General features: G+C 40.3%; 1 protein-coding gene across 2 annotated transcripts in view; it reads left to right on the plus strand.

The window, feature by feature from the left end:
- Nucleotides 1-12274, plus strand: part of HECA (hdc homolog, cell cycle regulator) — a 45617-nt gene extending 33343 nt beyond the window's left edge. For both annotated transcript variants that reach the window (XM_070417795.1, XM_070417796.1), the window contains exons 3-4: nt 5785-5939; nt 8678-12274. In XM_070417795.1, coding sequence (XP_070273896.1) covers nt 5785-5939; nt 8678-8842 — 320 coding nt within the window. In that variant the 3' untranslated portion in view covers nt 8843-12274. The remainder of the gene's footprint in view (nt 1-5784; nt 5940-8677) is intronic.
- The last annotated feature ends 1495 nt before the right edge of the window (nt 12275-13769 follow it).

The following is a 13769-nucleotide window of genomic DNA, read 5'->3' on the forward strand; positions in this document are numbered from 1 at the left end:
ATCAGCTGCCTCCTGCACACCCCCTCCTGGGGATGTGCTTGCAACCAAGGTACATGCCCTTGACCGGAATCGAACCTGGGACCTTTCAGTCCACAGGCCAACGCTCTATCCACTGAGCCAAACCGGTTAGGGCGAGACTTTCTTGATACCAACAAAAGGAACGTGGAGGATTATTGGAGACTCAGATATTACCTTGGTGGTGAAGGGTGGGAGCTTATTAATGCTGTGGATGACATAAAAAGACTTAGGGACATTTCAACTGTATGTTGAATGGCAGAGGTGAGCAGTCTGTCAATGCATGTAACACTGCTGAATTTATGTAAAGATGGGATGCATGTCATATGTCTTTATAACTTAAAAAGTGTGTTAAAAAGGCCTGTAGTGAAAATGACATCCCCACCTGTCTTCTTCCTACCAATCCCTGCTGAGTTCCCAGAGACTTTTAAATCTTATGTGATTCTTCAGGTTTTTATCATCATATTTTAAAACTGTTATCTTCATTCTCCCAATTTTAGATACTACCTATTGACTTTCTCTCAGGATAATATATCACAATTAGAGGCCCGGTGCACAAAATTTGTGCACTCGGGCAGGTCCCTCAGCCTGGCCTGCGCCCTCTTGCAGTCTGGGAGCCCTTGGGGGAAGTCCGACTGATAGCTTAGGCCTGCTCCCCTGGGCAGTGGGACGTCCTTAGCGCTGCCGTGGAGGCAGGAGAGGCTCCTGCCACCGCCGCTGTGCTCACCAGCTGTGAGCCTGGCTTCTTACTGAGCGGTGCTCCCCTTGTGGGAGCACAGTGACCACCAGGGGGCAGCTCCTGCGTTGAGCGTCTTTCCCCTGCTGGTCAGTGTGTGTCATAGTGACCGGTCGTTCTGCCGTTAGGTTGATTTGCATATTAGGGTTTTATTACATAGGATTCTTGGATAATCCTTAATGTTGTTTCTTTTAAAACCATTAGTATGGAAATATTTAGTATTGAGCCAAGATGTATAGGTACTTATATTTCCTATATAGAAGTACCTCTTATTTTTGTTGAAGTTAATAATTGCTTCATGTTCCATTTGCTTAGCCTTTTTTGAATCTTTGGCTGGTTGTTCTCATTCTCCAGCAGCAATACAAACTGCCTTTCAAAAACATTTCCACATACCTCTGACATTTTATGGATTTTTTCCCCTAGAAATTTCCCTCATGGAGCCTTTCATCTTCTTGCTCCTGTCTGTCCTTGTGCATGCAATACCTGCTATACTACATAGTTGCCCTCCTAGGAATTTCTTTAATTCTTTCTTATTTTTTTATCTTCTGTTTCCTGGACTCCACATTTTCTTTTTCCTTGGTTTATTCCCTCAACTTGCTAAACATCCCCTATGAGTTTTCTGAGAAAGGGAGCATGTAAATAGATGTTTTAAGATTTTGAAAGTGTAATTATATCTTGAGTCTATCTTCTCAGTTGCTGTTTGGCTGGTTACAATTTTCCAAGTTACAGTTATTTTTCCCTTAGAATTTCTAAGGCATTTCTTCACTGTCTCCTATCTTCCAGTGTTGCTATTGAGAAGTCTAATATTATTTAACATTACTCCTTCTCCTTTATTCCTCCGAGGGTTTCAAGATTTTCTCTTTCTCCCTAGCATTCTGCATTTTCACCATGATATGGGTCTTTCTTTTTTACATTCATTGGACAGGGTGCTTTCTTGACTTTGTAAACTTATGGTCTTAAGTTTGGGGAAATTACTTTTGGTTTACCTTTATTCTTTATATTTTGGCCCTATTGTTCATCTCTATTTTAATTCTGCTTTCTGGAGGATTCCCTTGACTTTATATTTCAGTATTTATACTGAGTTTAAAGATTTTGTTCTCATATTTATAATTTCTAAGAGCTCTTTTTAATAGTATTCTGTTCTTGTTTCATGGATGCAGTTTCTTTTCCTTCTCAGTGGGGTAGGAAGCTGAAGTTGCAGGGATTGTTCTCATGCATTTTTTTAGAGTTTCACCCAATCCCGTGTGTCGTTTGGCCTTTGTTATAAAGCAAACCACTCCAAACCTTAGTGGTTTAACACTGGTGATTTATAATTTCTCACAGTTCTATGGATTGTTTGTTAGGATGGCTTCTCCCACACATCTAACAGTTGGCAGGCTAGTTGGCTTCGGAAGCCTGAGCTGGAATTGCGCATCCCTGTTCTGTAGTGCCTTTCACCTCCCAGTGGGCTTGCCTGGGCTTTCCACATGGCATTCCCAGGAGGGAGAAAGTTAAGCGTGGACCTGAGTAACATTACATTTTGTTCATCAAAACAAGTTGTAAGACTAGCCCAGATTCAGGGGATGATGAAATAGACTCTGCTTCTTGATGGAAAAAGCTGTATAGACTATTGATTACTTGTATACCCCACTCATTCCCTTTCAGCACTTCTTTCCACTCTCCCTGTGCTCGCTTTCCAGTTTGAAGGTAAACCATTTACCATTCCTCCATCCAACTTCTGGCCTCATAGTCTGGTTCAGGTTTGAGATACCTCTTAGTTTCACAGAAGACGGAGTTTTTGTGTTTTTCTTGTTCTTCATACTGTTTGGGGATAATTTTAGAGGGTAGTAAGTTGAAACACCTTTAGTCTCCACTTTTAGGCTGGAAATTTTCTTTATGAAGATGAATGAGGGTACAAGGGTGGAGGGTACATGAGAGTAGTAGTGTACTTTTTCCATTCACGATGGACAAATTCTTTTCATTTAATTCATTCATCAGCCAATCAAACTTATGAATTTCATGTGCTGGGTACTCTTGGTCCTTACCTTTTATCAGTTTGTAACCTTAGGATGTATGATGCTTTTATAAAAATATAACTAATTCCCTGGCCTATGACTCTAGTGCTACAAGGGTACCTAGTAACATCTGGCTATTACGTACATTAAGCGTCCTGTAATTTCCTAGGAACAAGGGGCCCCTTTGGCCTGCGTAGTCAGAGGCAATGTGAAGGTATATATCAAAAGGTAGACTGATTTTAGGTAGAGGTTCTAGCCACACCAGGTGACTGTTGTTAAGGAGAGGAAGCAGTGTGCAAAGGAATAGTGGTTTAAAAAAATGAGGCAGTGAGAAAGCTGGAGAGAACCATTTGATTGAGCAGAGGTTCTAGAGTGGAGAATGAGTAGCGTAGATGGAGAACAGGTTGTAGATGCACTTTCAAGCTATAATAAAGAGCTCTGTCATGTCTGTCATGTTCTCTGGGGCGCCTTGACATGTGCCAGTGTTGTTATTGTCACATCTCGGAGAAGACCATGCAGTCCTTTTTATAGCAAACGAGTGTAAATCATTTCTGCCATCAAAGTCCAAGCCATGTATTCCTCACAGCATGTTCAACTCCAGTAGAAAGGCCAGGTTCCAGGCCACAGGTTCCTGGCTGCAGCTGATTATATGCTGCTGAAATAACTGTTATTTTCAGTGCTGGCCATATGGATGGTCATCCCTTCTCCATGCCCTTTACCCCTCACTGCCCTCCCCAGCCTCCAGCTCCAGCTCCAGCTTCCGTTCTCTGACTCTTCCTCTGATTAGGTATTTTTGTTTGACTTGAATATGTATTAAGATTGACCTAATGAGGAAGTTTTTATTGTACTTCTTTTCCACTTAGAACCATAGGTGACTGTTCTCTCAGGAATCTCCACTTGCTGCTTGATCTCACGACCCTAGAGTTTAGAAATGTAAACTTCTCTGTATTTAGGACAATGTATAATAGTAACTGAAACAAATCCAGAGACTCAGTCCACACCAGGAGTTTGTCTAGAGCAGGGGTCCTCAAACTACGGCCCGCGGGCCACATGCAAATACAAATATTGTATTTGTTATCGCTTTGTTTTTTTACTTCAAAATAAGATATGTGCAGTGTGCATAGGAATTTGTTCATAGTTTTTTTTTTTTTTAACTATAGTCCGGCCCTCCAACGGTCTGAGGGACAGTGAACTGGCCCCCTGTTTAAAAAGTTTGAGGACCCCTGGTCTAGAGGTTAAGAGTCAGGCGGATGTGAATTGAAGTCTGGACTTTGCTGCTCATTATCTTTATGAACGGGGGCAAGCCACTCAAACTCTCTCAGTTTCACTTCCTCCTATCTGAATGGGAATAACAATAATCGCTTCTTTATAGTGTTGCTGTGAGGGTTACTAGTAAGTGCAGTGCTTCAGGTAGCTTCATAGCACACTGCCACACCCTTGGTAAGCCCTCAGCAAAAGCTCCCTGTCAACCTCATCATTAGGGTCATTGCTACCAACACCTGACCTTTGTCTGTCCCTGCCCCGACCCTTCCTAGCAGCTGCCTGTGAGTCTGCATAGTTGAGAATTACAGTAAGTCCAGGAGGGAAACTGAGGATGAAGTGTTATCTAGAATCTTCTGGATGCTTGAATTAACATCCTGAAATGATCCCGGGCCACTCTGGGGATGGTATGTGCGACCTTTTATTTTCAGTGCCCTAGAGGAGAGGTGGGCAGTATTGCCAGAAGCTCACACCACCCTTCCCAGATTTGACACGGAGGCCCCCAAGGGTATATTGTCTTTGGCTATTGAAATGCCCCATCCATTCATTCACCATACAATTGTGGAGTGCTTTCCACATTTCAGGCACTATGCTAGACTCTGCCTACAAGGATGAGTAAGACCTAGTCCTCAAAGAGAAGACAAAATGCTGTAAAAGGGATCTCCGAAGTACTGTACACCCTTCTCCAGCTTAAGGAGCAGGCTGGTCCTTAGCACTGAGGAGTGATGGGCCATGGTCAGGCTGAAGGCAGCGAACAGCACATTTTGACTAAGAAGCCACTTAGGAGCAGGTGTGCTCCTGATGGTAGTTACTAGTACAGTGGAACTTCCTGATCCCCACTCAGAGAGCAGCATTGTTGCTGTTACTCATCACTCCAGCAGATCCTGTACATTCTGACTCTTTCCCAATGATTGAACCCTAACCTAAGCCTTCCGTATACACTGGGTGGCATTTTTTTTAGGTGTTAATAACTAATGGAGGAATGGGGATGTGGCTTTTAAGAGCCCAGTAAATAACAAGACATTGAACTCCTTTTAAAATACCACTTACAAGTAAGATATAATTCTGGTTCCTAAATTAGATGTGGTGATGGCTGCGCAATTTTGGGGACAAGGACAGTTAACATAGCAATTTTGGCTGTGGTATAATTCTGGGCTCCCAGTGCCAGGACAGACTTTTGACTTTATCATGGGACTTGTTAGTGGGTGAGAGAGCCCACGAGTACAGACCAGTGTTGCCGGTCCAGTCTCTGTGCGCCACATGTAGGCTTCTGTGCAGAAAGTCCTGTTGGCCACAGGCTGGTTCTGAGCACCTGAGGCTTGGTCATTCGAGTTTGGATGTCTGTATTGGCAATCTGGCAGCATTTTTTGGAAAAGTGAATTGAAGCAATATTGAAACTTAAATATTGAACTTAAAGTACATGCTCCATTGACAATACAGTGGGGCCTTGACTTACGAGTTTAATTCGTTCAGAGACCGAGCTCGAGCGTTAACTCAAATACTCTGTCAACTCAATGCAAAAAAATCGGCCGAGACAGCTAGTATCTCAAAAAACTCGTTAGTTGGGACACTCATAAGTCAAGGCCCCACTGTAGGTGGAATTTATCATTATTCTAAAAGGACAACTTGGGGACACGTGATATCTACTTTGCTTTTTATATTTATCCAAATGATAAAATGTTTGCTTATAATTGATAGATGCGCCAATTTTTAACCCCCTTTGGAGACAAAAGGGGATTTCCTTGATGGCCACCCTCAGCATTGTGTCTCTGTGCACAGGGAGACTCATGCACCTGTACGCGGTGTGCGTGGACTGCCTGGAGGGGGTTCACAAGATCATCTGCATCAAGTGTAAGTCGCGGTGGGACGGCAGCTGGCACCAGCTGGGCACCATGTATACCTACGACATCCTGGCCGCCTCTCCGTGCTGTCAGGTTGGTATTGACCCCCACAGAACGAGCACTGGTGACATCAGGCTTCTGTCCCCAGGTGAACATGGAGGAGTTAGAGTCAGCATTGCAGTTACCGTGGGGAGGCGGACGGCCTGGGGAAGCTGCTTGAGTAGTGAGCATTTGAGACACTCCCCCAAAGCGAAGCAGTGGTGGTGGGTTTGCTGCAGTGGTCACTGGACTATGCAGTCACGAAAAGGGATATTGTAGAGTAGTGATTAAGTATGTGGGAAATGTTTTCAGTATTTCAAGTCAAAAAATTCTAAGGAGTATAAATGTTCCCATTTGTCAAAAACGAACATAAAAAGGAGTCTGCCATCCAGTTACCAGCTGGTTTCTGGATGTGGGATGCCGAGCGGTTCTTCAGTTTTCTTTTTGCTTACTTACATTTTGTAATGTTTTATATAGTTAACATGTACTGAGTTTCTAATAAGCAAAGTTTTATTTAAAAGGAAGAAGAAAGCTTCACTTTTTGTAACAGACAGGATTTCCTTCCGGTGAGACCAGTACAGTTACCCAGGACCTGCCTGCCTTGTAAGGTGTTTGAGGTTGACATGAAAGAGGCAGTTAGCACTGCTCAGAGAGCATCTGACATTTAGCTGTCACCAGCAAAACAGGGAAATAGTAATATGCAAAAACACTCAATAAGTCCATAGAGACACAGGAGATAACAGAATCCTTGGAAATATCTTGGTTTATTTCCAAGTGCTTGGAAAAAACAAGCTTTTCTTGTATAATTCCTTGATCTTCGTGGGTTGGAGAGATGTTTTCTTTCACTCTTCACTGGCCACGCCTGGCTTTTAATGAAGTGATAAGCACTTTATTAGTGTACTACATAGTCTTGCATCGTTAGCATGCTTTGATTTTTGTGAAGAGACTATCCTTACTATTCGCAGTTTGTTCAGAGGATACCCTGTGTCGGTTGAATTAAAATGTTGGCAGAGTCGGTATTTCACCTGTACTTTGTCTGTACTAGTGATCTTACTAGTAAAGGTGGAATAGGGCCATGAGAGACCTAAATGGCCATCCATAGCCTGTCATTTAATTCCACAATTGACTACTTTTATGCTACTCTATTCTGTTTAAAACTTGGCCTTGGAAATGAGATATTACAGTCTATCAGTTACTCATGGCAGCATTTTATAATACTCACTGTGCCTTAATGTCAGCTCACGAGGTGAGAGAAACAAAAGGAAATGGCTCCTCTCGCTACACACACACACACACACACACACACACACACACACACCCCAGAGAGGTCTGTCTTTTAGAGAAACAAGGAAATAAAAGCATGGTGGGGCCTGTAATTCATAGCATCTTATCACTTGGAAGGACCTGGGGGATCTAGTCCAGCCTCCTTGTTTTCCACATATAATGGAGGCCTGGAAAATGAGAAGGTTTTACACAAGTGTGTCACAGCGATGAGTCAAACCTGTACCTCCCAGGCTGTGCACCACTGACCGGCAATGGGGTTGTTTCCTTACCTTGGAGAAAAGCAGAATGGCCTTCTGCACACCCAACCTGTTGGACTTCTTGTATCTTTCTCCCTTAAAACAATTTAAGCCCAGACTTTCATTTCCCACCTCCCTCCCTACTGAAATGGAAAACACGTTTGATTGCTGTTTGGCTTTTAAAAAAACCAAGTAACTGTGGTCACTGTGAAGGTATAAGTGTTAGACATGACTAAGGAATCAAGGAAAGTGTTCCAATCAAACTTTGAGCCAAACATAAGCAATGATTAGTTATTAGAAAGGAATAAACAAGGTAAAGAAAGATGTGTGCTCAGAATCTCTCACCTTTACTGTTGCTCAAAGAGGTTAGTCAGTTAAAAGGGAGGCTGTCTCAGGTTAGAGAAAGGCAGTCCACGTGGTGGCTCGGAGCGTGCGCTCTGGATTTAAGTTGCTTGGGTTCAAATCCCAGCCTTTCTGCTTCCTAACTGTGTGGTCTTGGGCGTGTCACTTTACCCCTGTGGGCCTCCGTTTCATCTAAAAATTCACAGAATTCTACCCACCTCACCGGCAGTGTTTCAGGGACAACATGAGGTTATACTTTTCTATTACACTTTTGGAATGAATCTAAATTGAGAGCCTGTTGTATTTATCATTTCTGGTTATTCACTTAAGGCCTGTTGGTGAAAACCTCTAGTATTTGCCGTTAGAGAGGCCTGGGCGTGAATGAAGATACATTGTGCTGGTGGGTTCTGGAAGCCTCAGCATAAATACAGCACTGCTTCCTGGATTGTTTCTTTTACTTTAGCATTTTAGGGAAATTTTATTTTCATACAAAGAAAATACAAATATAGTCAGGAGTAGAGTGAAACATGTATATGAATTTTAAAAATAAACTTAGAATCTTCAAAGAAGTTTATGCAGTTTTGGGTGGGGGAAGTCAGCCTCAGCCACTCTTTGAAATCTCGGAGGAAGAAGGCATGTCCTGTTGTTGGAGACTTTAATGGAGAAATTTAGGGCAGTACAAGTTTACATTTTCTTGTAGCGGTGCTACATATGGGGAGAGAAATCAGAGTTAATCTTTCAGACTGATGACTACTTGAGTACATGTATGTCTTCTGCTTATCTCATGCTTTGCCTGCCCTGTTTTCGGGAATAGAAACTATACTCCGGGTCAGTTTCGGGACTGTAACAGTCTTGCCTTTGGGGTCAGATGACTTGGGCAGTCGGGAGGCAGAAGGGTGTGGCGGCTCACGTGCCTGTGTTTTCCCCCAGGCCCGGCTGAACTGTAAGCACTGCGGGAAGCCAGTGATCGACGTGCGGATCGGGATGCAGTACTTCTCCGAGTACAGCAACGTCCAGCAGTGTCCACACTGTGGCAACCTGGACTACCATTTTGTGAAGCCATTTTCCTCCTTTAAAGTTCTGGAAGCTTATTGATGAAAGCTTTGTTTTGGTAATAGCTATTTTATCGATACTATTACTTTATTACATATCTTTTCTAGGGAAACATTCTGTGATGTTAATTTCTTTTCTAACTTAAAGGAAAGTTCCTTTGTGTACGTGGTCACTAAAATGGGCTCCCCTGCCCTCCCCTGACTCCCGAGTGTTGGTCTGTGGTCCTGGCCAGAGCCCAGTGGGCAGTCCTGTGAGTTGGCGTATTGGTTCCCTATCACAAAGAGTCTCTCTTGCAGCGTTTAAGGTGGTGGGGAGGATGGGCGGAGTTTAAGAAAGGAATTATGTGGTTCTAAACCAAGAGTTTGGTGGGACTTGGGAGCACACTCTTCTTACTCAAAGTCAGCCATTTAAAGACCCACTTTAGATCTTCTCTGGGCCGTGGGAAGACTTGTGACAGGTGAATGTAACTCTGTGCCTGGAGCTGATGGTGTGTCAGTCCATCTTGTTTAGCTTCTGCAGCGCACTTTGACGTGCAGTTTACACTCACTGACAGTTTATTTGAAAGTTAACATGAGGGCTATTTCCATCACTCTTCTAGTTTCATAGTCAGTTTTCATACTGAAGATAATATCCAAATTATGAGACATATGAGAGCTATTGGTATTGCACATATTTTTCGGTAAGCTGACCTATAGCAGAGACAATATACTAAGTGAATTTGATGCACATGGATTTAAGAGGACAGAAAGGTAGAAAACTGTGATTTGAATTTGGTCACATTAGCTTCCAAGGAGAGTCCATGAATAATAACATGATTTGGGCAGCACTGATATATGCAGGTTGCACTGTCGAAATGCCACTTCATGTCAGACCCTTCTCACAGGTAAATCTCACAGCCACAGACCTCACTGGTGAGTTTGGGAACCACTCATGGCCACACTTCTCTTCCCCAAAATTGCTAACAGCAACGTTTTACCCATTTAATGCTGAGTTTCTAAAATAAAAAATTTGGCCCTAGGGAGGAAAGGAAAACATTATTTGTGAGGGTCTGAGGAAAAGAATAATTTTAATATTTCTGTTTTAAGTGTATTTCATTTTGGAAAAATCACTGAATTTAAGGTATAACAATATGTTTGAAAGTAGATCATTTGGAAGATCTCTATGATACCTTACCATTGGTGAAAACAAAGATCATACTATATGCCTTTATTTTGTCAGCATTGGGCTTTCAACATACAGCTTTCTGCTTATTAGATATTGGTGATTTAATTAGACATACATCCTTTGCCCTTATAGGATTGGAATATTGCACAAAAATGATTTTGATAATTTCAAATATGATATATATATATATATATATATATATAAAGTGATATATATATATTTATATATATATATGCTAATTGAAACTTGAAATAAAATTATTTTACGGGCAACCAAATTTGGAGTTATGTGAGCATTTATATTACTCACTTGGTTTATACCATTTTCTCCCCTCAGATAAACAGTTGTTTTTCCTCTCAGAAGTGTTCAGGCATTATTGCAAGTGAGCTTCAGTTCTACATGGAACATTGATGTTTTGTTTGAAACAACACAGCCTTAAAAAGAACCCACATGTTAATAGTCTTCATCTTTCAGTTTGGATGATTGTAATTCAGCTTACTGCATCTGGTTTGGTGTTTGATGATCTGAAAAGTGTTTCACAGTGGGGGAACTGCTCAATGCCAGTAAGAAGCAGAAAATCGTCATTGGTCTGACAGTATTTGATGCAACTGCAGTAGGTCTATAGGACATAACCTTTGCAAATTTGTCTGTAATACACAGAACTGTAATTGTGGGTTAACTGTTTCCCTGTTGATTCTCTCATGTACCCAAGTACAAAAGTTTCTCTTGTCTTTTGATCACCATTTGGCTTTTACCTCTGAATTTAAAATGAATAGTAAAGTATTTGTAATGCTGTTCTTTAACCCACCTAAATTTTTGTAGAGAAACCTGCTAGTATTATTCTCAAACTTAAAGTTTATGTATAGATTCCATTTAGCAAGTTCCTCGGTCTAAAACTGCTCTGAGCGTAGTGTCTGCTGCATTCAGTATTTTCTCCTTTCTACTTCCTAAAAAATAAGTATGACATAATTAGGTAAAACTTGCTTTTGACCTTTGTTTTGATGAGAAAGGATCCTATGGATGCTGCAGTTACACAAAATGAGAGGCATAGATAGGTATCATATCTGAGGATATCTTTGGCCTTCAAAGCATTGCATTCCCGTCTAAAATGGAAAATTTGGTTGATTTGAGAATAAATATAATGGATTATACAATAATATAGAGAATAAAACTTATTTTGGAAACTTGCTGACCTTAATATTTTCCCCATGCTTTCTCAAACTACTTTGCTCTGAGTACCTTGATGGAAATTGGAATATATCAAAAAAGGTGATTATTTTTGTTGTGGTTTGGATATTAAAAGGTACTAGTCACCCAAGAGATCCATCCTGTTTTTCTGATGAATAGTGCTCAATAGTCTGAATCACTCATAGTGACTTATAATTTCAAAGCAATGTGTTATCTGCTCTAACTTTTTTATCACTTATTTTTAAGAGTTATACACCTTGAACAAATACAATTACCTAGTTTAGTTTAGTGAGAAAACTCTTTCTGATGGTCTCATCATTTTCTCTTCAGACCAGCTCAGTTCTCCACTTCCTTCTAGTTGCATCTGCAGCACTTAACATACTGGGTTTATACCTGGAAAGAGATGTTGGCGTGAAACTGGGGAGTTAGGTCAGTTATCCCCTTCTAATTAAGAAAGAGCTTTCTCCGGTCTTTATTTTAGTTTTTGTAAAAAAAAAAAAAGTTCATTTTCAGAGTAAGAAGTATTTTCATATCTGTTTTGGGGAAGTTAATTAATCAGAAAAGAATATTATTAGTTGTTTACACCCTAAAACTAATAGATAAACTGATACATAATTGATTAGACCACCAAAACTAACCTGCTGAAATCTTTCATTTTGTCCTATAAGACCATTTCTTAACTTGCCCTCTGTTCTCCTGTGCCAGGTCAGTAACTCTAGCTTGCTTTTTTCATTAGTCTCATGGTAGCAGCTGTTGAGTAATTTTAGTTGGATATTTGGGAGGCAGGGAAGCGAAAGTGCTCTTGTTCGGTGTTTTGGTTCCTATAACCCGATGCTGCCTAACTCAGCTCATCTCCATGTCCTGTTGACTTTATTACCCTTCCAGGTAATAGAAAGAAAACATAATGGATGGGCATCTTTAAAACCAGCTAAAAATGTATTCTTGTCATTAAAGATTTCTTGTCAAGATGTCTTGGATTGCACTTTTGTGGAGGGAAGACAGTGTAAATAGTTCACGAATGTTGACAAAATTGAAACATTTGGTTATGGAATTGTGTGTGATGGTAGAAGGTTTCTGTTTGTGAAATGTATGTAATAAAAATAATAAAGCTTCAGAAACTTACATTGTGTCACTTTATTTTTTGAGCTTGGACAGAAAAAGTAATGGAGAAGACTTTCTGAGGTTTTGTTCACCATTCAGGTAACCATTTCACAGTCACTATTGCGGCTAATAAAAACTGACCTTTTTATGCTGTTTGGAAGTGGTTTGTCACAACATGGTAAACTCTCTTCGCAATAAAATAAACATTCTGTATAACAGTTGATTCCCTATGAATAATCTAAAATTATTGTTCTGGTTGTAGGGAATTCTATTGAATAGATAGATAATCCTATTCTACAGATGTTTTCCTTGGTTCCTAGGTCTGTAACATTTTTCGTAATGAAAAGATTTGGTCATATGCTTTTTCATGATAAGAAAATGGGAACTGAGTTATAATGAAACTTCTTGCTGACTTTATGTACTTTGATCAAAAGTAGTTTATCTTTCAAATCTCCTTGACTCCTCACTTCTTTTTTGAGCCCTAATCAGTTACTGAAACATTCAATAACATTCAGCAAGTATATTTTAAAGTCTAGATATATGCTCAGAAAGTTTTTGTTTGTTTTCCTTTTCAACCAGCCCCCTACCCCCATCCCCTTTGCAACCATCAGCCTTATATCTGTATCTATGGGGTCTGTTTCATTTTCTTTATTCATTGTTTTGTGTGTGTGTGTGTGTGTGTGTGTGTGTGTGTGTGTTTTAGATTCCACACATAAGTGAAATCATATGTTATTTGTCTTTCTCTGGCTGACTTATTTCACTTCCACAATAACATCTAGGTTCATCTATGTCGTTGCCCTTCATTTCAAATATTCTTAGCCAATGGGTTGAAATGCACACAATCATTAGAACATAGGATAAGATGTGGAAATGTGGGTGAGGAAAGAGCCCAGTCTGCCAGTGGATTCAGAGCCTGTCTTACCACTTATTTAGTTCCGACATCTGGGGCATGCATTTTGTTTTGTTTAAAGGCTCATGGACTTGGGATATTGTGATTTCTACTAGTATAATTTATGTCAACAAAATTCCTTTGCAGTTGCAAAGAAAGTATAATTCTTACTGTAGTAGAGAGAAAAAACAAAGTTAAATAGTAATTGTTAAGAATTAAGTTTAATGGAAGAAAAGTATGATTTGTTGTTAGTAGTTTCCATTTCTTAAAATATTGCTAATATTGTTTTGACTTAAATTTGGCAGCAATTAGATCGCTAATTATGTAGACCACACTGTTTCTCTAGTAATAAGAAGTTACATTTTGGAAGAAACAAAGTTTACCTTGAGCTTTGGTTTGTTTCATGTTCTCTTAGCTCTCCATACTTGAGATAAACCTTATCTAATAAGTGTGAAATATCTTTGAAGATAGTAAAGTGCTATGCAGTGTTACCATACAGTGGAAATAATGTATTTTTAAGGCATATTTTTCTTCTAATGACAGCCTGTAGCATTGTGATAATCACTTTATATAAGCTTGATCTGCTATTGGTATGCCTTAGGGAGAGCAAAAATGAAAATTAACAAA

The sequence above is a fragment of the Myotis yumanensis genome, unplaced genomic scaffold (genome assembly GCF_028538775.1).
Source record: "Myotis yumanensis isolate MYYU_CA2020_CCGP unplaced genomic scaffold, mMyoYum1.0.hap1 SCAF_6, whole genome shotgun sequence".
Classification (NCBI taxonomy): Eukaryota; Metazoa; Chordata; class Mammalia; order Chiroptera; family Vespertilionidae; genus Myotis; species Myotis yumanensis.